We start from the raw sequence: 24,224 nt of genomic DNA on the forward strand, positions 1-24,224 counted from the left end.
CTTGTTTATAATTTAGGGCCTAGAATTTTGGCTAATTTAGAGGTCAGTCTGGCAACAAGACTGACTGGATTGTTTTTGCTTACAGGGGCCAGGCTCCACATGGGGGATTCCCTGGGTACCACTGTCCACACAGCTCCCCAAGGCTTCACGGGGAGTCGGACATGGGCCACTTACAAGACGAGACAGGAAGTTGCTCTGTAGCTAGGGGAGCACAGGGCAGGGATGGGGTTTCAGCTTGGCCAGTGGGGGAAGGCGTGATGCCAGCTTTGAAAACACCAGGACACCTTGGGTGCTTGCCACACCCCCGTTTTGAGCCTCTTGAATGAGAATCACAAACTGTTGATTCTGAGAATAAATACAAGCCTGGAGCTGACCAGCCGTGTCTCTGAAAGTCCCTCCAGTCACCTGTGCGGTTTCTTCACGCAGTGAGAGGCCCCTTCCCGGGAGGGAGCAGGGGCGTGGAGCAGCTGGGGTGTCAGGATGCCTGTGTTCTATTTCCAGCAGCTGTCACTGGCTCGCCCTGCGACCTTGCTGAGGTCACAGCCAGGCTTTCCCTGCAGGGAAAACAGAGGTGGCAAGGCTCGCATTTTCCCAAGGGATGCGAATCCTGGAAGATGGGGTTCTCCCTGCCCCCCACAAACCTCAGCCACGGCTGGTCCTGCTGATATTGATGAAAAAGGCTTCAATTTGAATTCAGGGGACTTTGGGGGGACACCCAAAGCAAGAGGCGAGGAGTTCCTGCCACAGCCAGACTATGGCCACTTTCACATGTAGCGTGAACCAAACACTTTTCAGATCACGTTCCATAGCACCGGTTCCCACGGGGGCCTCGAGGCGCCTGTGGCAGAAAGGGGAGGGAAGGAGAAGGGGTGGGGGAGAAGGCATTTCTCTCTAGTTTCAAGATGAGGGCATCGAGGCCGTGAGTGGCTTTTCTCAACACTTGAATGACCAGGGACCCCTTTCATTATTTGACAGCCATGCACCCCCCTGTCACAAGCCCTTGCTAACTGCCCTGCATTTACTGAGTAGACATTCAGCTGTTTTCATTCATCCACGTCACCCATGCGCGCCGGTTTCTGCTTGGCACCCAAGAACTAGGGCCACCCCGAGCCCACTGCCCAGACCTGCAGCATTTACTCCGGTGACTTCCGCAGAGGTGGAGCCCAGTTCCCACCACACTCTTTGTTTGAAATCCCGAAAAGAGTTCATCCTCAAGGAGCCCAGGGACCCCAGGCTGGGAGGTATTCCCCAGAGAGGTCCCGTGGCCCAGGAGAGGCATGTGGCTAGCGGTGGGGCCACTGGGCAGGGCTGTCCACCCTCAGACACACAGGCATAGGGCACACACATGCAAGACAAACAGCCCAACCGAATGCAGGAGGCCTGAAGCAGCGATGCTGATGGCTCCCCGAAGTAATAAATAGGCTCCCCTAACACTGCAGTGAGCCGCGGGAACCAGGCCCCAGACTGGAAAGGTGGAGGGCGTCACAGATCATTACAATGTATCGTGTATGCAGTGGGGCACGCTCACCCACTCTGGGGGGGCTCAGACCATTGCTCTGGCACCTGCCTCTTCAAGAGGAGACAGACCAGCGAGGGGGCTGAGCCCCTGAGCTGGGGACCCCGGAAGAGTGGGGACACCCCCAGAAGCCTCAGGGGGTCTGGCATGGAGGCAGGAAAAGCGCTGTAGGACCCCCCGTGGCTCAGAGCTCCCCTCCCCCATGCTCCCCAGGGCTCCTGAAACTCGTCATCTTTGGAGCCGCTGGCTCAGACCCAGAGGCTCAGGGTTTTGATCCACCCGAAGGCACCAAGACTCCATGTACCTTTGGAAAAAGGCTGGGGCTTAGCTCTGTGGCTTTAGCATCCGAGCCTCCACCAAAGTGCATCAGGGCCAGGGGCCAGGCGGGGTCTCTGGGGCCGGTTGCCCAACAGCTGTTCCCTGGGTTATTTTGGTCCAGCTTATCAATTCCAGGGTATTTGGACCAAAATAGCCCTCAGCATGGTGGCTCTGTGGGGTCCTCTCCTTAGAAAAGTTTCTTAAATAGAGAGTGGGAGGGAGGTGACCTGCCTTGCTGAGCTTTCAGCCTTGACACCTCCCTGACCTGCTTCCTTGGGGACCCAAGCTGGGAGCTGGTGGGGGAGGAGTGAGCGCTAGGAGGGAAGAGATCATTTTTTAATTCGGTTTCTTGACCCCGTGGTGGTCCTCCATAGCTGGTGACAGACGTACGACTTTTCCCCATTTTACGGAGGGGCGCAGGGGGTCCAGAGAGGTGAGGCACAGAGGCCACAGGACAGGGAAGCCAGGCCTCCTTACCCCAGGCCACACCCCTTCGGGTGGGCCTCCTAGACCAGCAGCAGATCCGCGCTGGCTGCTGCCCGTTCCTGACGAGCACGGGATCAACGTGGAAAGTGCTGACTGGCCTTGGACTTCCTTTGGCCACAGCGGGGCGTCGGGGCGGCTGCCAGCCTCGAGGACTCCGAGGACCCCGCGGGCCTCGCTGAGATTGGGGTAGGGGTTGGGAGGGAGGAAGAAAAGCCATCCTCTGGCGCCCTGCCCAACCCCATGGACAGGCTGGGTCGCGGCCCCCCAGGAGCCTGCCGGGATTGCTCCGGGCGCAGGGCCACCGTGACCCGGGTTGTGCTCCCTTTGGCAACGGGGTGGCGCCCGGGGAGCGTGCTTTGGCACCTGGCGGGCGTGGGGGTGCCGGGCTCGGGGCCCGGGACACCGCCTGGGCTGGGATGCGCTCGGTAACCGAGCTTAGTCGTCGAGGGCTCCTGGCCGAGCGCACACGGCAGCTGCTTATCAGGTCCCCGAAGTAAGCCGTCCGGGTGGGGCCGCATTTGGCGACCACCACTTGGCCACCCTCGCCGCTCCCGTCTCTCCCCCGGGATTTAACAGCGGGTTAACTTCCTGTCCTGGCAAATCCTTCCCGAGTCCCTCGCCCCTCCCTCCCGGCTCCCCCTCCCCGCCCCCCCCCCTTGGTCCCTTCCGCTCCGGGCTCCCCTAGTCCGCCCGCGCTGCGCTCACTCGCCCCCGCGCGCCCGGGCGCACGCCCTCCCCGCCCCGGCCGCCCTCCGGCTCCCAGCGCCCTGCCCTTCCGGGAGCCGGTCCGCGTCGCCGCGGCTCGCGCGGGTCAGCCATGCGCCCCCGCACCGCCCCCCGCGCCCCCGCGGGACCCGCCGCCGCCGCGCTCGGGCTCTGCAGTCTCCTGCTGCTGCTCGGGCCCGGCCGCGCCTGCCCCGCGGGCTGCGCCTGCCCCGACCCGCACACCGTGGACTGCCGCGGCCGCGGGCTGCCCAGCGTGCCCGACCCCTTCCCGCTGGACGTGCGCAAGCTGCTGGTGGCCGGCAACCGCATCCAGCGCATCCCCGAGGACTTCTTCATCTTCCACGGCGACCTGGTCTACCTGGACTTCAGGAACAACTCGCTGCGCTCGCTGGAGGAGGGCACGTTCCGCGGCTCGGCCAAGCTCGCCTTCCTGGACCTCAGCTACAACAACCTGACCCAGCTGGGCGCCGGCGCCTTCCGCTCGGCCGGGAGGCTGGTCCGGCTGAGCCTGGCCAACAACCGCCTGGAGGGCGTGCACGAGGCGGCCTTCGAGACCCTGGAGTCGCTGCAGGTGCTGGAGCTCAACGACAACGACCTGCGCAGCCTCAGCGTGGCCGCCCTGGCCGCGCTGCCCGCGCTGCGCTCCCTGCGCCTGGACGGCAACCCCTGGCTCTGCGACTGCGACTTCGCCCACCTCTTCACCTGGATCCAGGAGAACGCGTCCAAGCTGCCCAAAGGTGAGCCGGCGCGGCCGGGCGGGGACGGAGCTGGCGGAGGGAGGAGGAAGGGGGCTGGGCGAGGCCACCCAGCCTGGGGGTCTGGGGTGGAGCCTGGAAGAGGTCTGGGTGCTGGTGAGTGACGGCTCTGATGAGAGTTGCTCCCTGCTGTAACCTCGCAAGTTCCTAGCCTGAACTTTTTCTGGGAACCTGCTGGGGAAAGGGGCTGGGGAGGGACACTTCTGGATTCTCCAGAGTTTCTGGGCCCTGATGCAATACTCCCCTCCTCCCTCTTCTCCAACAACCCACTTTCCAAAGTTAGAGATCTGTCATTTCTCCGTCACTCGTGACCGAAATCACCTCATGGGCCCCTGGGTCCTAGTACCCGTGGGTGTGGGTTACCTAACAACCCCTTCTAAGTGGACGGCACCCTCCTGATAGGAAACAGCTGATCGCATTCTCACTGCCCTGAGCGTGGAGAGCCAGCAGCGCTAAGAACTCCCCAGCAGCCTCCGGGGCCTGAGCAGGTGTGCTTCTCAGCTCCCAGCTGGCCCTTCTCTCTGAAGGGGGTGAGGATATTCCTGGTGAGGGAGAATGGCAGCGCTCTGAGAGCCAGGCTCTGTGATTTTGCAGCCCAGATGCGAAATCGGCCAACAAAAATGTGAGCAGGTGCCCCTTTCGCTTTCCTGGTGCAGCTTTCCCGGAGTGACAGGGACATGCACCCCCACCTGCAGACAGAAGCACCGGGGCCTGGTAGTTACGGCCCGTGAAGGCCAGTGGGAAGGAAGCAAAGGCAGAGCTGGGAAGGAAGGGACCTCAGCATCCACAGGGATGAGCCCCAGACAGGGAGCAGGCGGAGTGGAGTGCCTTTGCCCTCAGGGATCCCAGCCTTCCACAGGGCGCCCAGCAGAGGCCTCCAGAGCCTGGCTCCACCTCCACCTCCAGCTGGGGACCTCCAGCGTCTCCCTAAGGCTCTGGGTAGAACAGGAGCCAGAGCTGTGTGGCACACACGATAAAGGGTGACATCGATACGGGTTTAGCTTCCATAGATCCTTTTTCCATACACTGAGGATTCAGGATGTTGCTCACCTACACCCTGGATTCCTGTGCTCACATATTCATTCCACACCTAACCAAGCCCCCACCCCAGGCAGGGCCAGTCACTCCTCGGCAGGCGCAGGCCCCTGAGCTTCCACTTTAAGCCCAGGCAGACTCTCTCTCCTATTAAAAAAAAAAAAAAAAAAAAAAAAGCCCTAGAAGGTACAGACTCCCCAGTTTTAAACTTTGCCTTCATTCACTGGCCGGGCTCCCCAGACCCTCCCCACCACAAGCTGCCGGGAGGCAGGAAGACCTCACAGTGGAATGGGGCCTCGGTTCTGATGGTTTCTGCCTCTGCTTCACCATGGACTTGGCATCTTTACCCCCACGGTTCACTGGGCTGACATAACGGGCTCTCATCACCACATGAGGGCTGGGTGTTATGGGGTCAGTATCTGTAGGTTTCAGCCTCGTGCTGCCATCGATGGTTGTGACCTTGAACGGGCCACCTGTCCTGTTGGCCTCAGTGTTCTCATCTCCGAAGTGCTGTGGTTGGCCTCTGAGGTCTCTACAGGGACCTTGGTTTGGAGTCTGAAGACATAGACTTGAGTCCTCGCTTAAAACCTGGGTGACTCTGGGTGGGTCACTTAACTTTGAGCCTCATCTTCCTCCTGTTTGAAACTGGCACCTGGAATGCTGTGTAGTCATCTGACCTGGTGATTTTCGGGATCAAAACCAGATCATGTCGGTGGAAGGAAGGAGCAGTGTGAATGCAAAATGTCATTTCTCCCAGACGTATGATCCTAGCAAGTCTCTGACCTCCCTGCGCTTCAGTTTCCCTACCTCTAACCTCCACATGCAGTCCCCGAATCCCACACTGTGTTTAAATGAGATCAGCTCCATCCAGGGCCCAGTCATGCTTAGCACAGGATGGGCGCCCTATAACCTCAGGCACCCCCTCCCTCCTTTCCTGCATTTGTGCAGGACAAAGTGGCCGAGAGCCCGGACTCTGGCACTGAGCTGCTGGGTTCAAATCCTGCCTCTACTTCTTCCTAGTTGGGTGACCTTCAGTACCCCAGTTTCCTCATCTGTAAAGTGAGGATGATGCTAGTGCCCATCTCAGGAAGGGCACACGCAGGTCCCTGGGGGAAGACTGAATAGCTAAGATCCCTCTTTCACTTCCCTTTGTAGCCACAGCCACGTGTGGCCCACCTACTAGGGAAGTGAAGGGAACTAATTCTCATGCCCAGAGACCCTGACATGGGCAGCAGCAGGGAGGGAAGGCGGAGAGGAGTGGGGATCAGGGACACAATTACACAGGTGCACATGCTATGCCTTGGGTCTGCTAACCTGGCTCCTGCCCGGGGCAGCTTCCTGGGAAGGCCATTCTGGCTCGGCTCGGGCCCTGTGGGAAGGGGTGTCGTGCAGGTAGGGTGCTCACCAGCTATGTCACTCACCTGCCTGCCAGGCTGGACCCACGGCTCCCTGGGGGTCCCTGCTCCCATCTCCTAGAAACCACTCTCCTTTTCTGACGTCAGACACTGTGAGAGCCTGGTTTGGTGGGAAGAGTGAGGACTTCTTGTCATACTGACAAAATAGACAGTAGTCCAGCCAAAGAGACCGAAGCTGATGACTTTCTCCGCTGGTGACTCCAAGGTGACCCTATTGCTTTTTCTTTAAAATGGAAAGCAGTTTTATTTTCCGGAGGATGAAATAACAGGCTCCACACAGACTCGGGAGCTATGGAAAAGTCTCACAAAGAAATGAAAAGCACCCAGAATCCCACCACTATTAAAGGTTTTCTGTAGTTCATTTGGTTTTATTCTTAAGCACGTACATATTGTTTAAACAAGTTGATACTAGATTATACATCTTATCGCTGATTTTGTGTCTCTTACTGAGTTGTGAGAGTTTCCTGTCTTTGCAGTTCTTTGAAAATTTAACTTTTAAAAAAATTAAATGTATCGGGGTGACATTGGTCAACATGAACATATAGGTTTCAGGGTGGGTTTCTATGTGACAAGATCTGTATATTGCACCGTGTGCCCACCACCCAAAGTCAAGTCTTCTCCTGTCACCTTCTAATAGGACCCCCTTCTCCCAACCACCCCCTTCCCTCTGGCAACCACCACACTGCTGTGTGTGTTCACTCATGAGTTTCAGTCCTCTATTCCACATATGAGTGAAATCATATGGTTCTTAGCTTTTGAAAATTTAACTCTTAATGGCCACGTAATGGGTCATTTTATCAATCTATTAACTGGCCTGTCTCCTGTTGGAAGTATGGTAGATGCCTTATTTTTGTTGTCTACAGACAATGCTGAACTGAACATCCTCATACGTGTAGAGGAAAAGCTCTGGGAATGTGTTTGGGGTGGATTTTTTGAGGTGAGAACACAGAGGGAAGGTCTATATTTATTTTAAACCTCTGGAGACATTTTTGCCCAATTGCGCCCAGACAGGGCACACTGGTGGCCACCCACCTTCCCCAACTTCATTCTTTTTAAACATTTGACTGGCAGAATAATCTGTCCCCTCATTGCTTTCATTTGCATCGCAGTTTTGATCCCCAGCTGAGTGAACATTTTGTGTGTTTATCCAACCCCTGGCAGGGGCTGATCCAGGTCTCACTCTGCCTTTGACAGGTCTGTACTCGGCCTGTGTGCCACGGGCTACTGCATTTTTAATTTGCCTCTTAATTAGAATTAAGTCCCCGGGTGTCACCTTTCTCACAATTACTTGTGTCCAGGGCCAGGTGTCAGCTTCTATGGGTGCCACGGTCTGGAGCTCCCGGGAAGAGGCCACTGTGTGCACGGGCCGAGGCGACCTCACCTCGTTTGCTCCCTGGACAGCCGGCTCCCAGGGTCCTGCTGTTCCATCCCAAACACCGGCTCTTTCTGAAAACATCACATTCATCATGTCACTCTGTCGCTTCACTCACAGGGTGACCTTGTTGCTGGGAAACGGGACAGTGGCCCTGCCTTCCTGCCCACCCAGGACAGCCCGGGGTACGCAGCTGGGGATTTGCTCTGGGGAGGCCAGGACCACCGTTAGCTGGGTGACCCCGTGCCAGCTGACCCAGATTCCCAAGGGTTAGGCCCCAAATCGTGTGGTTTCCAGTGTAATTGGGATGAGGTGCTTGGAAGGCTGTGTCTCCTTCAGGCTGGAAGTGCGCTGAGGGCCCCATGTCGTGTGGGTTGTCGTGAGTACCTGGATCTGGCACATTCACGGTTACAGGAGCCAAGTCTCCAAATCGCATCCTGAATGGGTCGCCCCGGGTCACAGCGGAGTGCACACCTCCAGGCCTGGGCTCCTGCCCTCGGGTCCTCACCCAACTGTCACAGGTCCCGATTCTTACCTTCTACCTTTCTGGTTCTCACTTAGCTCCCAGCGTCCACCGCTCTGGGCACCCCGAGGCTGAGTTGGGAGCCTGCCCTGTCACTCTCATTGGATCCTGTGTTACCTCCATGACCACTGCTTGATATTGGCAGTTCATGTGTCTGGCCCGTTTCAAGGACAAAATGTGTCTCTTTTCTCCTTGAATCCCCAGGAGCTAACACAGTATAAGGTGTGTTTGGAAATCTCCCATGGCTTCCATGGTACTTAAACCCAGATTCTTCCCATGGCCCACAAGAGGATTCTTTCCACCCTCCTTCTCCCCTCCCTGTCCCAGCCCATCCCAATGTCATGGGTGACAGGGAGGGATGAGCGGGGTCCAGAGGAGAGAGGGAAGGAGCATCACGGAGCAGAGATGGGGGAGACACAAAGTCCAGTTCCATGGCTTGGATGAACGTGTCCCCCGAGGAGAGGTCTGGTGAGTTCCAAGATGACCAGTCTCTGAGTGAGCCCCGGGAATACTGAGGGCACTGTGGTGTCATGGAGAGAGGGTGGGCTTTGTGGCCAGGCCTGCCTTTAAATCAAGACCCTCTCAGACGAACTGTATGACTTGGGGCAAGTCACACAGCTCCTCTGAGCCCCTGTCTCTGCATCTAAAAAGTACCCCACATTGTACACCCACGCTCAAGAGCCAAAGGTGGAGGCAATCCAAGTGTCCATTGACGGATTCATGGATGAGCAAGATGGGGCCCATCCATACAGTGAGGTATCCTTCAGCCTTAAAGGGAAGGGAATCCTGACACATGCTATGGCATGGATGAGCCTTGGGGTAATTGTGCTAAGCAAAACAAGCGGTTCACAAAGGGACAGATAGTGTCTGAGGCCACTTGTCTGAGGCACCTGAAAGCAGTAAAATGCATAGAGACAGGAAGTAGAATGGTGGCTGCCGGGGCCTGGGGGAGGGGAGAAATGGGGAGTTAGTGTTTAATGAGGACAGAGATTGAATTTTATAAGGTGAAGGTTGTTCTGGAGATGGATGGTGGTGATGGTTGCACAACAGTATGTAATGCCACTGAATTGTACCAGTACACTTAAAAATAGCTCAGATGGTAAGTTTTATGTCATGTTATTTATGTTGTATTTTACTACAATTAAAAAATGTTTTCATGGGGGTAGAAAAATTACCTTAAAGCAGGGCATCTCAGCCCATCACCATTGACTGGCTAGTTCTTTGCCTTGGAGGTTGTCCTGTGCCCTGTAGGATGTTCAGCAGCATCCCTGTCTTCTACCCACTCAATGCCAGTAGCACCCGACCCAGGAGTGACAACTGAAAATCTCTCCATACATCACCAAATGCTCCCTGAGAGGGAAAGTCACCCGGGTTGAGAACTAGTGCTCTGAAGGGCTGTTGAGAAAGAGGATTAAGTGAGATGATAATGGTAAAGTGCTTAATATAGTTCCTGAAAAATAGTGGGAGTTTCTATAAATAGTCCTTCCTTATAGAATGTAAAATCATGATCAACCATGTCATCGGAGGGGACCCACTAACACACATGCCCCTTTTCAACCCACGGATGTTCCTGTTGCTTCTCCCAGCTGAGCAGCGAGCCCATCATTAGAGATCAACTTGGGACTCTGGGTATTGAGAAGGGCAGGTCCGGGAGGGAGCCATAGTGGGTGCCTCTGAGCACCCAGAGGCAGCAGGGAGCATTGATTGCCATGAGCTGTGGGAGGTCCCAGCCTCACAGGGCCGCGTAGATTTCCTCACACTGACTGTGTCAGGAGATTCTCTCTGACCAGATCATCAATAATAATGAGACACGGGTTGGTACCCCAGGCACTCGGCCCAGGACCCAACTCATAGCAAGCATCTGTTATGGATAATTGAGGTGGTGGCAGTGGTGGTGGTAGAAGTGGTGGAGGTTGGCGTCATGGTGGCGATGGTAGACATGGTGGAAGTGGGCATGGAGATAGATGGTGGACACAGGGAAGACGTGGACATGGAGGAGGTGGTGGACATCATGGTGAACATGGGTGAGGTGGGCATCATGGTGAAGATGGTAGACACAGGGGAGGTGATGGAAGTAGCAATGGCAGTGACGGTGGAGATGCGGTAGTGATGGTGATGTTGGTGGTGGTCGTGGAAAACACATACATGCCACCCGGAGAATAACACTTTAGGCCCTCAGTGACCATCTCTGCTCACTTCCTCCCGGAGGAGGACAGGTTAGGAAAACTGCCTGCAGGTCAGTTCATTTCCCATGCTGTGCATGTGACTGTGTTGCTGTCCTCAGGCTCGGGGTGGGAGATGGGCCTGAGTGTAGGGTAGCAGACACAAGTCACAGCCCTGGTGCAGGACTCACTCCTCACTGCTGCCCTCTACAGGCACGCTCGGTGGGGCCAGGACCACGCAGGAGCCCTTGACCCGGTGCTGCTGGTACAGCTTCCTCTGGTGGACATCAGCTGACTGTCTAATCAGGAGAAGTGTCTGCAGCCGAGACAGGGAGGACAGCGGGGAATTTTCCCTACGCAGCAATCAGCACTTAATGAAAGTGATGGAGGGGAACAGAGATCAGCACTATCAGAAATTAGAGCGGGTGTTCCCAGGCATCCCAACCCCCAGCAGCAGGAGCAGGCGGGCACACCTCAGATGCCCCTTCGTGCAGTCTTCCTTCGCAACTTCTCCAGGAGCTCATAGTCCTCTGAGACCCTGGTGCCCAGAAAGAGTACTGCACATGGAGTCAGCAGAGCTGGGTTCCACCCGCACTCCCTGTGACCTGAGACAAGTTGCCTAACCAGTGGTTGGCAAACCGTGGCTCGCGAGCCACATGCGGTTCTTTGGCCCCTTGAGTGTGGCTCTTCCACAAAATACCACGTATGGGCGCACACGTACAGTGCAATTGAAACTTCATGGCCCATGCACAGAAGTCAGTTTTCGGCCTGGATGAGTCTGTTTTGAAGAAGTACTGTTGATATTTGGCTCTGTTGACTAATGAGTTTGCCGACCACTGAGATAGACGAAACAAGTATACAAGACGAGTGTGGATGGGAGAGTTGGAAGGGGTCGACCTCAGCGAACGTACCTCAATCAGATTGAGGACATTTTTAGCAAAGGCCAGCTTAGGAGTACCCTAATTAAGTTAATAACAATGTACCTACCTATATAGTTTAAGTTTTAAAAATGTGGCTGTCAAAAGAAATTTCAATCGTTGTACTGTTGATATTTGGCTCTGTTGACTAATCGAGTTTGCCGACCACTGGCCTAACCTCTCTGGGCCTCACATCTGTAAAATAGAGGGGGAGAGGTGACAGGGAGGGGAACGAACACGTCAAAGGTGCCCTGTGATCTGAGATGCTGTGAAGTCAGGAGGCCCTGGCTGAAAGGCTCCCTGTGTGCCGGGGTCCAACCCCAGCGGGTCCAGGGGTCCCCAAAGGTGTGGACGGAGTCGGCGAAGAAGGAAGGACACAGAGACAGTGTTCAGTTGATCAGCAGCCTAGCCAGGATCTCTAGCCAGGATCTCCAGCCAAGTTCTGGTCTGGATCTCCAGAGAGGTTCTGCTTCAGATCTCCAGCCAGGTTCAGTCACCAGGTTCTAGTCAGGCTCTCCTGCCAATCTCTGCAGTCAGGTTCAGTCCAGGATCCCTGCCATGCTCTCTCGCCAGGCTCCGAGGCCAGTCCCTGTCCAGGATCCTCCGGCATGCTCTCGCCAGCGAAGTTCTTCTGTCTCTAGAGAACGTTCTGTGTAGGTTCTCTAGAGAGAGGCTCTGTCTCTCTTGGTCCTGTCTTCCAAGCCCTGTGTCCTTAGTTCTGTGTTCTGAGTTCTGAGTGTTTCTGTCTTGTTACAACTGTATTTATACCAGTTGATTCAATCCTATCAATCTCTATTACAAAGGTTAGGGCGTTTCTTATCTCCATTCCAGGGAGAAAAGATTATGTCGTTTAAGCATGATTGTTCGTAGTTAAAGGGATTAATTACCCGCCTGGCACTTAGTTGAGGGGTTTTATTCCCTCCCTAACTTCAGGGGAAAATCCCTACCTGGGGATTCAACCTTTCTCGGAGAGGTGACTTTGGTTAAAACACAGCGCCAAGAAGGTGAGCAAACATATTAAGAACCGTATGCCATATATGCCAGGTCCCTTGAAACAGCAAGGATGGACCAGCTCCCAGCAAATTCCCCCTTTTTTTTATTTTTTAAAAGCAAGCATTAAAAAGAAAAACCTGAAACGCTCTCTTGTATCCATTTTAAGAGTAGGATTGGCGCTTTCTGCTATTACCTGAGTCCTGATCTATCATCCCAGGGAGAGCTTGCCAATCCTGCACTTTCCCAGGGTAGAAAGGCTGCAGTGGGGTTAAGGATAAGGCTCCTTGGGCCTACCTTCTCCCATGCCTCTACATTTACCTTTCCGGCACCTTTCCTTCCTCAGAAAAGCATGGACGTATTTCTTGTATAAAATGTTCTGTCTGACTGGGAGTAACCTTAATTCCTCTGCTAGCAAGCACATATGTTAAAAGATCAATACAGAGTCTTTTTTCTTTAGACTCAGTATGGCACATCTTCTTAATCTAAAGATCAATACAGAGTCTTCTTTCTTTGGACTCAGTATGGCACATCTTCTCAATCTAAGGATCAATACAGAGTCTTCTTTCTTTGGACTCAGTATGGCACATCTTCTCAATCTAAGTTCTGTACTATCCACCTTCTTACCCTATTTATCCTCTATAGGGGGGTCTGTAGCACCCTGGTGGAGTCCTATCCGTCCCGAGTGTGGGGGTTTTCAAGGGGGGGGCGCTTACCTAAGGGAATCCTGTTCCAGGGATTCCCAAAGGTGTGGACGGAGTCGGCGAAGACTATCCACCCTCTTCCTACGGTGGAGTCCTATCCGTCCCGAGTGTGGGGTTCTCAATGGGGGGAGTTTACCTAGGGGAATCCTGTTCCAGGGGTTCCCAAAGGTGTGGACGGAGTCGGCGAAGACTATCCACCCTCTTCCTACGGTGGAGTCCTATCCGTCCCGGTGCGGGGCGCTTACCTAGGGGTCCCTGTTCGGGCGCCAGATGCCGGGGTCCAACCCCAGCGGGTCCAGGGGTCCCCAAAGGTGTGAACGGAGTCGGCGAAGAAGGAACGATACAGAGATAGCGTTCAGTTGATCATCATAGCCGGGTTCGCTTGTCAGGGTCTCCAGCCAGGTTCTGTACAGGTACTCCAGTCAGGTTCAGTGTCCAGGTTCCAGTCAGGTTCTCCTGCCAATCTCTGTAGTCAGGTTCAGTCCAGGATCCCTTGCCATGTTCTCCCGCTAGGCTCTGTCTCTAGGCTCCGAGGCCAGTCCCGGTCCAGGATCCTCTGGCATGCTCTCGCCAGCGAAGTTCTTCTGTCTCTAGGCTCTGTGTAGGTTCTGTCTTCTGAATTCTGTCTCCTGAGTTCTGAGTCTTTCTGTCTTGTTACAACTGTATTTATACCAGTTGATTCAATCCTATCAATCTCTATTACAAAGGTTAGGGCGTTTCTTATCTCCATTCCAGGGAGAAAAGATTATGTCGTTTAAGCATGATTGTTCGTAGTTAAAGGGATTAATTACCCGCCTGGCACTTAGTTGAGGGGTTTTATTCCCTCCCTAACTTCAGGGGAAAATCCCTACCTGGGGATTCAACCTTTCTCGGAGAGGTGACTTTGGTTAAAACACAGCGCCAAGAAGGTGAGCAAACATATTAAGAACCGTATGCCATATATGCCAGGTCCCTTGAAACAGCAAGGATGGACCAGCTCCCAGCACCTGTGTGTGTGGAAGGACAAAAGCTGCTCTGTTTTTGGTCCTTTCGGTTTGGAGTTTGGGGGGCTAGTGGGGAGGGCCTGGCAAGGTACCTCGCCAGCCCAGGCTGAGCTCTCACTCCAGTGGGTGGAGAGGAGTGAGCTCTGGCCGAGAGCCGTGGGACCCACGCCCACTGGTCCCTGGAGAACCGGTGTTAGTCCTTCTTCCAGGGTGTGGGAGGGGGAGCCCCTTCCCGGGACCTGTAGCTCCAGCAGGGAGTGGGGTGAAGAGCAGCCACTCTGTCCCCATGTGCCTTGTCGCCAGGGCCTTCTCACACCTCGGGAAGACTTGCAGGCTCTTCGGTCTTGGCAGACAGCTCACAGAAGAACACCCCAAGTGGTCAATGAGCGCAGCAGACAACGTCAGAGAAAGGCGGACTAAATCAACAATGTGCCACTTCACAGCGCAGACTGGCAAAGGTGGAGAGTGACAAAATGTCCTGATTGGCATGGGTTCAGGGCCTCTCTCACAATCTTCAACTTGTGGGAATGCATCTTGGGAAACAATTAAGAATCTGTGCACGGATGCTCCTCGCAGCTCTGCTTCTAGTAAGAAAAAAACCGCAAACATCCTGGGGTTGGGTAAGTCACGGCTCATCTACACAATAAAATACCCGTAGCCGTTACAGCTGACAGGTGATCATTGTATGGGTTAAATGGAGAGGTGTTCCTGGTCTGGTTAGCCAACAGAATGGCGGAGTATATTTCTACTTGGAGGATTTGTGTACAGGTCCCACAGAAAAATCTAGAATGGTGTTAAATATGTATTTGTGAGTCCTTTTGTTCCCCTTTTTATTTCTGTTCTGTGTACACAGGCTTTGTATACAGGGTGGGGCAAAAGTGGGTTTACGGTTGTTCCATTGGAAAATAATACAGTAAGTAATAAATAATAGTACAGGAGTAAACTCTGTGTTTTGCATACTCACAACTATAAACCCACTTTTGCCCACCTCTGCAGTAAATAGAATTAGGAAAACAAAAAATACATATATTTTAAAATATATTTTTATTGATTTCAGAGAGGAAGTGAGAGGGAGAGAGAGATAGAAACTTCAATCATGAGAGAGAATCATTGATTGGCTGCCTCCTGCACACCCCCCACTGGGGATGGAGCCCACAACCCAGGCATGTGCCCTGACTGGTAATTGAACGGTGACCTCGTGGTTCATAAGACAATGCTCAACCACTGAGCCACACCAGCCGAGCCAAAAAACATGTTTAATGACAACAAGTGCTTAGGGGAGCCTGTTGTTGATCTGGGTGCGGCAGCTCCCGGAGGCCAGATCCGGGAAAGGCCCCGAGAGATCCCCTGGCCGCGGGCCCATGCGCTGACAAGGGATGAAAGATTAATCTCCTCTCAGCCTTCCTCTGTGTCATCATCTATTTCGGGAGAATGGCAGCTCTTCACCCTCCCCAGCTCAGGTGTCAGCTGCTGGGAAGAAGTCATTAGTGAAGGGGACAGAGCCTGGAGGGGTGGCGGCAGGCAGATACGGAGCCCCCTGCACAAGGAAGGGGCCCGTCTCTCCCGAGTGTGCCCTGGCGGAGAAGGAGCGGTGCCCATGAAGGCAGGGAGCAGGGGGCTGTCGGCAGGGCCTCACTCCCCTCAGTGCACCTGCTCCCTGAATTTTCCCCCTGGGAGAAGAGGCCAGCGGCACTGGTCCTTCCCACTCTCTCGGGCCCTGCAGCCACCCCACACACGGTTTGGTAGGACAGCTGGCAGAGCGGGATGATCTGTGGCTGTGGGACAGGGATGGACAAGACAGGTGTCAGCCCATCCTTGAACTCCATCTTCCTCCAGTCCGTTGATTGGTCTTCTTGAGTATAAACAATGGCAACCGCCCTCGCTGGTTTGGCTCAGTGGATAGAGCATCGGCCTGCAGACTAAGGGTCCCAGGTTCGATTCCGGTCAAGGGCATGTACCTGGATTGTGGGCTCAATCCTCAGTGTGGGGCGTGCAGGAGGCAGCTAATCAATGATTCTCTCTCATCATTGATGTTTCTATCTCTCTCTCCCCCTCCCTTCCTCTCTGAAATCAATAAAAACATATTACAACAAAACAAAACAAAACAAAAGCCATGTCAGCCAACTCTAGCGAGTGTGAGCAAGAAAGGGGCTTGTTTCAGGGATAGCAGGTAACTCACACACTAAAGAAACACCAGGGACAGGCTCAGCATCGAATGAGGCAGCTCCACCCTGGCTGGTGCGGCTCATAGTTTAGTGTCAACTAATGAACCAGGAGGTCCCTGTTCGATTCCCGGTCAGGGCACATGGGTGGGTTTCGGGCACCCAGGAGATCTTAGTCACAGGTGGATGGTCTTTTCCTCAACTCCTACCCCTGCCTTTCACTGCCCAGCTGCCTCGGCGACAGACAGGCGACAGGCTCGCTGCCCTGGGGGGTTGTACACTCGGATGCTTGTGCAGGGGCCAGCCAGGTGACACGGTGGGTGAGCAGGCCCACGGCCTGGGTCCTGTCTCATTACAAAAGCCTGACCGTTGTCTCCATGTGACAGCACTGCCTCGTCTCCTGATTTAAGTGCTTTTTAGATTCTTAAAGTAAAAGACCTGGCGATGACAAACGAAAGCATTGGGCAGCCCGAGCGGGGCTCTTGGCTGCGAATTTTAGTCTCTTAATCCAAACCTGAGTTCCTGGTGCTGTCCATCCATGTGCCCATTTCGGAGCGGCCAGGAGCCCATCCCTTGACAAGAGCGTCCAGAGGCTGTGCTGGCAGCCTGAGCTTCCCGGTCTGGTCCGTCCAGGTCAGGGCCTGGGCAGGAGGGATGCAGGAGGGCTCCAGGGCCTCCTTCTGAAAGACACTCTGTCTGGAGGGAACTTGTTCTGAGGCACCGGGTGGGGCTGACCTCTGAGACTAGGGGGGCGGTGTGGTGGCCGGGGTCAGTCTCGGCTCTGTCATTTCCTGGACAGGCCATTTGACAGCTCAGTTCGATCATCTGTAAAATGGGGACAATTACAGTGGCTCCTCATTGAATGGGCATTAAGATTAAATAGGCTAATGCGTGTAAGGCCCTAAGATTGGCGGCCGGCACACGTGGATGCCACCTAAGTGTTAACTGAGACGCTGAGGAGATGGTGAGAGAACATTCCAGATCAGGAGGGAAGGTCATAGAGAGCAACCTCCTCTCCTCCATGGGCCCCACGCTTCCTTCCTCTGCCCCTTCCCACCTCCCCCCAAGGCCCTGGCTCTCACTTCTCAACTCCTCCGGGCTGTCCCTGGACCACAGTGCAACTTTTCATTTTCTCTCTTAAAATATCATTTGTGGCCCGGCCGGGTGGCTCAGTGGTTGAGCATTGGCCTATGAACCAGGAGGTTGTGGTTTGATTCCTGGTCAGGGCACATGCCTGGGTTGCGAGCTCAAATTCCTGTGTGGGGCGTGCAGGGGACAGCTGATCAATGATTCTCTCTCCTCATTGATGTTTCTATCTCTCTCTCCCTCTCCCTTCCTCTCTGAGATCAATGAAAATATAGCCCTAGCCAGTTTGGCTCATTGGATAGAGCATCAGCCTGAGAACCAGAGGGCCTGGGTTCAATTCCAGTCAAGGGCAGGTACCTTGGTTGCAGGCTCCTCCCCAACCCGGGCCCTGGTCAGGGTGTGTGCAGAAGGCAATCAATCAATCTGTTTCTCTCACATCGATGTTTCTCTCTGTCTTTCCCTCTCTCCTACACTTGCCCTAAAAATCAATGGAAAAATATCCTTGGGTGAGGATTAAGAAAAAATAAAAAATATATATATTTAAAAAATATCTCATTTGTGCCTGTGTCCTGATGCCCCTCCCATTAGACTTAAGTCTCTCTCTTCTTTCTCTACCTTTTTTCTACCTTCCCTGTCTCCCTTCTTTCCTTCCTTCCTCCCTTCCCTCCTTCCTTTTTTCATTCTTCCTTTTTTGTATCTAGCGTGAAGCCTCACCCATTTTGTTTAATGCATGAATCAAAGAAAGCTGTTTAGTAACTAAATGTCTGTTTAGTAACTGCCTTAGAAGGTTACCCAATTAGCTGAGCATTTCAGCCTAGAGTGGGGGTGTGGGGGGATTCTGACTCCTTTCCCCACTCTCCTTCCGGGGACACATGGCACTGTCTGGAGAGATGGTGTTTTTTTCCCCAAAAAATATATTTTTATTGATTTCAGAGAGGAGAGAGAGAAACATCAATGAGGAGAGAGAATCATTGATTGGCTGCCTCCTGCACGCCCCACACTGGGGATCAAACCCACAACCTGGGCGTGTGCCCTGACCGGGAATTGCACCGTGGCCTCCTGGGTCACAGGTCGATGCTCAACCACTGAGCCACGACGGCTGGGCTGGAGACATTTTTGATTGTCACAATGGGAGGGGACATGCTCCGGCCTCTAGCAGGCAGAGGGCAGGGACGGTGATAAGCACCCTTCAGTGCAGAGGCCCGCCCCCACATTATAGAGTTATCCAGTCCCAATTGTCAGTAGGGCTGAGGCTGAGAAATTCTGGTCTAAAGTAGGATCCTGCAGGAGAGAAGAGGGAACCCCAAAGTCAGGGTACCCCATCTCCCAAGGCTGCAGTTGGCATGGAATGCGTCTTTCGAAGGCCCTGGCAGCGATGCTCTGCCCCCTCTGCAGGCCCAGCTGGCTCTTTGTCCGACTCTTCTTATTTCCCGGCCCTTTGTGAGCTGTGGAAACCCATCAAGCCGGTGGATCTTAATCGCGAAAGCGCCTTTGAGTGTGTTCCGGAGTCTCCCACCCCGGCTGGGCTCATGTGCGGCGGTTTTTAAACAGGTCTGTCTATTCTAGCCACAGAGAAATGTGAGGTGACATTTCCTCAAAGCGTCACTCTATAAAAATGCCAAAGTAATCTCAAGGCACAAAGAACATTGGGGAAAGCAGGATTGGCGTGAGGAGTCGGGTCCGGCTCTGTAGCTGGTGGTGTTTTGTTGTGGTTGCTTTCCCGTGAATGCAGCTCATTGAACGAGGAATTATACAGCATTTCTCTAGGTAATGATGACCTCTTACGGCTTGAATGTTATTTTGGCAAATGGTATCTTGGCTTTAGAAACTGCCTGTGCTTCATACTGCTTATTGGTGTCCATATTGTTTATTTTCATAACACCTTTGGCTGGGGGTGGGGGGGATGTTAAGAGGAGGTGGGTCAAGCCCTGGATAGGTGGCTCAGTTGGTTGGGGCATTGTCCTGTATACCAAAAGGTTGTGGGTTTGGTCCCCGCTTGGGGCTCATACGGGAGGTAACCAATCAATGTTTTTCTCTCACATTGATGTTTCTCTCTCCCTCCCTTCTTCTTTCTCTCTAAAAAATTCAATTAAAAAATATATGCCTTAAAAAGAAAAGAGGAGGCAGATCAATCGATTTTCCCCACTTTTCCATTGAAGAAAAGTGTCCACAAGGAAATCCCAATAAAACACTGTCTTAAAGCTCTCCTGTTCTGTCCAAAGGCATTTAAAATGCTCAAAAGAAGTAAACAAAAGTTTGGCCTCTTCAAAAAAAGGAAACAGTCATAAATTGTAGTCAAGTGGAAGCTGGAGAAACCTGAAGAGCTCTGGTCCAGTTAATTCCTTGGGTATAGAAGGTAGGAACTGAGTCTGGGAGGAGGGACTGTGAGTCTGGTTGCTAGGCAATGGTTCCCATGGGGAGGAGAGCATCATAGATTGGCTATTGACACATAAAAGATGGGCCATAACAGAAGAAAGGAGGAATCTCAGCCACTCTTCATTCCTCTTCTGTTTCTGATTTGGAGAAGGAACTATCCTATACTAATAAAAGAGAAAAATGGTAATTGGCGTACAACCGATACCTTTTTCATTGACTAATCAGCGAGATATGCAAATTAACTGTCAGCCAAGATGGCGGCTGGCAGCCAGGCAGCTGAGAATAGGAGGCTTGGTTGCCCCAGCGATGGAGAAAGTCAAGGATCCCCGCAGCTGCGGGGCTCTGAGCTCCTGAAGCAACAACTCCAAAAGATACAATGTTTCAATTATAGAAGCTAAAAGATGGCGGTTAATTGGCATACTCAGGCTCCAAGCAGAGCGAAGCCAAACAGCCCTGAAGCAGCATGGCAGAGAGGCCTCAGGGCCTGGGATCAGCAGAGTCGAGAGGCCTCCCGGCCCCGGTGATCAGCGGAGTCGAGAGGCCTCCCGGCCCCGGTGATCAGCGGAGTCGAGAGGCCTCCCGGCCCCGGTGATCAGCGGAGCCGAGAGGCCTCCGGGCCAGGGATCAGGGGAGCCGAGAGGCATCCTGGCCCTGGGATCAGCGGAGCAGGGAGGCTTCCCAGCACCGGGATCAGTGTGACAGGGTGCGGAGCTCCAACCCTCTGATCGGCCCTGCTCTGTGCATGACAGGAGTGGCGCTGCAACCTCCCTATGGACCCTGCCTTGAGTGTGCCAGGGGGTGGTGCCCCAACCCCCCAATCAGCCCTACCCTGAGCATGACTGAGGGTGGCATCGCAACCTCCCAATCCGCCCTGCTCTGTGCATGACAGGAGGCGGGGCCCCAACTCCCCAATGGGCCCTGCTCTGAGCCCGACCAGGGGTTACACCTAGGATTAGGCCTGCCCTCTGCCACCCGGGAGCAGGCCTAAACCAGCAGGTCCTTATCTCCTGATGGGTCCCAGACTGTGAGAGGGCACAGGCCAGGCTGAGGGACCTCCTCTCCCAACCCCGAGTGCACAAATTTTTGTGCACCGGGCCTCTAGTCCTATATAATAAAAACCTAATATGCAAATTGACTGAACTGCAGAACGACCAATGGAATGACCGTTGCTATGACACGCACTGACCACCAGGGGGAAGACGCTCAATGCAAGAGCTTCCCCCAGCCTGCAGGCCCCAGGCCAGCCAAGGCGGTGCCAGCAGGGGCCCCCCCAGTTGCCCCACTGGTCACTCCCACAGATCGGCCCTGATGGCCAGCCAGGCCTATGGACCCTACCCATGCATAAATTTTGTGCATCGGCCTCTAGTATGCAAATAAAGACCTCAAAGGGCAGTTGCAGGTTTGCTGTGCAGTTAGCGGGGCCACTCTTTGCAAGACAGAAACCAGTTAATTAGCATGATGTGAAGAAATCATCTCGACTTTCAGGTAATGCTGGAGATGGGTTGAGGGTCAGCTTTTGAATCCAGGAAGCGCTGAAAAAGCGAGCAATGGAAGGTTTTCTCGAGGGTTGAAAGGAAGCCAGAGGTAAGCAGAGATCGCAGCAGTTGTGCTTAATGACACATGGTGTTCTTACATCTCTGAGAAGCTGTGTTGCTGACACAGCAAGCTCTATACACTCAGTTTTCTCGTCCATAGTTGGCATAATAACAGTGCCTACCTCAGAAGGTGGTGGTGCGAATCAGAAGTTAATATGTATGTAGCACTTAAAACAGTGTTTGTACTTCGCAAGTGCAATAGGAGGGTGAGTTACTACTATTTTGTTTTTCTCTTCTTCCACGTAAGTAACAGAAGATGTGAGTTCTTTATGCATTTGAATGTCATGTATTTTTTTTTTTTTTGTATCTGAAATCTATACTTTATATGTAGTTCATATTGTGTATCAGTCGGGATGTGCAGATTATGCTTGGTAACACACACTAATGGCCCCATCCCACGGCATCTGCCCCGCCCTCCATCCCCCCTTCCAGGGGCTGGCTATTACCAGGTCTGGATTAGGGTCTACAGAGGCCCTAAACCCTAAAAGTTTATGCTGCCTTCCTATCACCATCCTGAGTGACTCAAAATCAGAAGATGCCATGGCCAGGCTGGTGTTGCTCAGTGGTTGAGCATTGACCTATGAACCAGAAGGTCATGGTTAGGACACATGTCTGGTTGTGGGCTCCATCCCCAGTGGGGGGTGTGCAGGCGGCAGCCAATCAATGATTCTCTCATCACTGATGTGTTTATCTCTTTCTCCCTCTCCCTTCCTCTCTGAAATCAATAAAAATACATATATATATTTTAAAAACATGTCTCCCATCATAGTTACACAGAGGCTTTTATAAAGGCTCAAATTCCATTCCAATCAACTTCTCCCCCTTTTGTTTTTTAGGGGGGCTGCTTCTGCTTTGCACTTTGCAAGCACTGGCCTTGCCAACTTTTAGGCCATCCCGTGCTACAGCCTAAACCTGTCTCTCGTCCTGCCCACCCCTTCCAGGCCTCGATGAAATCCAGTGCTCCCTGCCCCCCGAGAACAGGAGGGTGTTCCTGCGCCAGCTGTCGGAGGCCAGCTTCAGTGAGTGCCGGTTCAGCCTCTCGCTCACAGACCTGTTCATCATCATCTTCTCGGGCGTGGCCGTGTCCATCGCCGCCATCATCTCCAGCTTCTTCCTGGCCACCGTGGTGCAGTGCTTCCAGAGGTGCACCCCCAACAAGGACGCCGAGGAGGAGGACGAGGATGAGGACGACTGAGCCCCCCCTCCCGTTCCTCGCTTTCCAGAACCCACGCTCGTGGCTCCCCTCGGAGGAGAGAGGGAAATGCTGAGACCCACACGGGCAGTGCCCTGAGCCACCCAGAGTGGCGCCTGTTCCACGCCTGGGACCCGGGGGCGCACCGGGTGGGACCTCCGACCTCAGAGTGTAGAATCCACAGCTCGAGGAGCTCAGGAAGGCTTCCTGGAGGAGGGGCTGCCACTCAGCATGGGGTGTGCGTGGGGAGATGATGGAGTCTGGCTTCACAGCCGCCGGTGGGAATCCAGCCCAGGGGACACGAGACGTGCAGTGCTCGCCCACAATGATGACTTTGTGACATCCACGGCTCTGGCCTGGCCTGGGCCGCCATGATGCACCTCCTCCCTCCCAGGAGGCGGCTGCTCAGACAGTGGGGGTCGGGGTTCAGGTCCCTCTACCCCATTTGGCTAACATGGCACCAAGGAGAAAGCCAAGAACTGGCCAGAGTGTGTTTGTTGTTCCATTTTGGTTGGGGAAACTTTTGTGGACAGAAACCAAACCTTGACCCTTATCCCCTCGAGGCAGCGACCCACGGAGCAAGGACAGTCGCTTTGAGCAGTCCTGATGGGCTCTGCTCAGAGTCACTCTTCCCTCTGGCGTTGTTTCCCCTCCTCGTCCCCAGACCTGTCCCTGAGTCGCTCCCCAGCCTTCCCCCCGCTGGCACTGCTCCAAACTCGCCAGCTCCAGAATTTGCACAGAAACCTTCCCGGAGGCCAGGCTTCAGAGAGCAGGAGGCATCGGACCCACAAAATGGTAAAGACATGAAACGAACGAACTGGGACTCGGCCTCTGAAACCCTCCCCCAGCGGCCTCGGGCTGTGTGTGATGTGATTTTGGAGCCCAGGTCGTGGCAGGCAGTGATTACCAGCGCGGGGAATGCAGCGCTTTGGTTCTGAGGTAGCACAACACCAGCAGTGTCATGGGCCCAGCGGGGTAATGCGAGGCGACACGCGTTAGCAGCTCTGGGCCTTGTGGGGACTGACGGGGGCTCACGAGAAGCTGTGGGATGTTTCTGGCATCACGCCTCCATTATTTCTCACAATACACTCCTTACGTGATTCCTCCATTGCTCCTTTCCGTCTCCTGAATGTTTGCTAAGCGCCAGGCATTGAATAAGACAGGCCCCTGCTCGCGTGGGCCTTGTATTACTATGGGTGGAACATAAACAGGTAAGCAAAACTGAAATTGCAAGTAGTGATGGGCACCATGAAGGAAATAAATGAGGCCTTGTGGCAGAGTAACTGGTAGAAACCACTCAAGAGTGGGCAGTTGGGTGTACTAGCGAGGGTTCTCTAGAGAAACAAAACCAGCAAGAGATAGGTATATCCTATCTATCTACCTACCTACCTATCTACCTATCTGTCTTTCTATCCCCCGCAACCTGGGGATATACCCTGACCGGGAATTGAATGGTGGCCACCTGGTTCATAGGTCAGCGCTCAACCACTGAGCCAGTTTGGTCCGGTTTTGTGGTGGGTTGAATCCACAGATCCAAAACCTGGGGATGTAGAGGGCTGACTATATATTTATTGAAAAAAATCCCCATATTTGTGGACCCGTATAGTTCAGACTGGTACTGTTCAGAGGGACCTGTATTTTTGGGGATGGAGTCTCTCTTGGGCTTTAAGCCAGTTTGAACTGGCACCCACCACTGCTGAAAGGCTTCTATGCCCACTTCCTTTCCTGTTCCCCCTGAGCCTCATCGGTGTGGAAGCTGGCTGGTTGCCATGGCTGCAGCAGGTGGCGGCCCTGCCCTAGGGGCTGTGTTTGTTACCAAGCATAATCTGCACATCCCGACTGATACACAATACGAAGACACAAGCATCCATTGTGTCTGCCGGGGTTCACCCTGACCCTGGACAGTGTGGC

The 24,224-nt window shown here is 53.9% G+C and overlaps 1 protein-coding gene across 1 annotated transcript; it reads left to right on the plus strand.

Moving 5' to 3' along the window:
- Positions 1-1,880: 1,880 nt before the first annotated feature.
- Positions 1,881-24,000, plus strand: LRRC38 (leucine rich repeat containing 38). Its single transcript, XM_059691210.1, has 2 exons — positions 1,881-3,783; positions 22,063-24,000. Exons 1-2 carry the CDS (start codon positions 3,138-3,140, stop codon positions 22,314-22,316), a joined length of 900 nt encoding a protein of 299 aa, XP_059547193.1. The 5' UTR covers positions 1,881-3,137; the 3' UTR covers positions 22,317-24,000.
- Positions 24,001-24,224: the final 224 nt, after the last annotated feature.

Source organism: Myotis daubentonii, chromosome 3 (genome assembly GCF_963259705.1).
Source record: "Myotis daubentonii chromosome 3, mMyoDau2.1, whole genome shotgun sequence".
Taxonomy (NCBI): Eukaryota; Metazoa; Chordata; class Mammalia; order Chiroptera; family Vespertilionidae; genus Myotis; species Myotis daubentonii.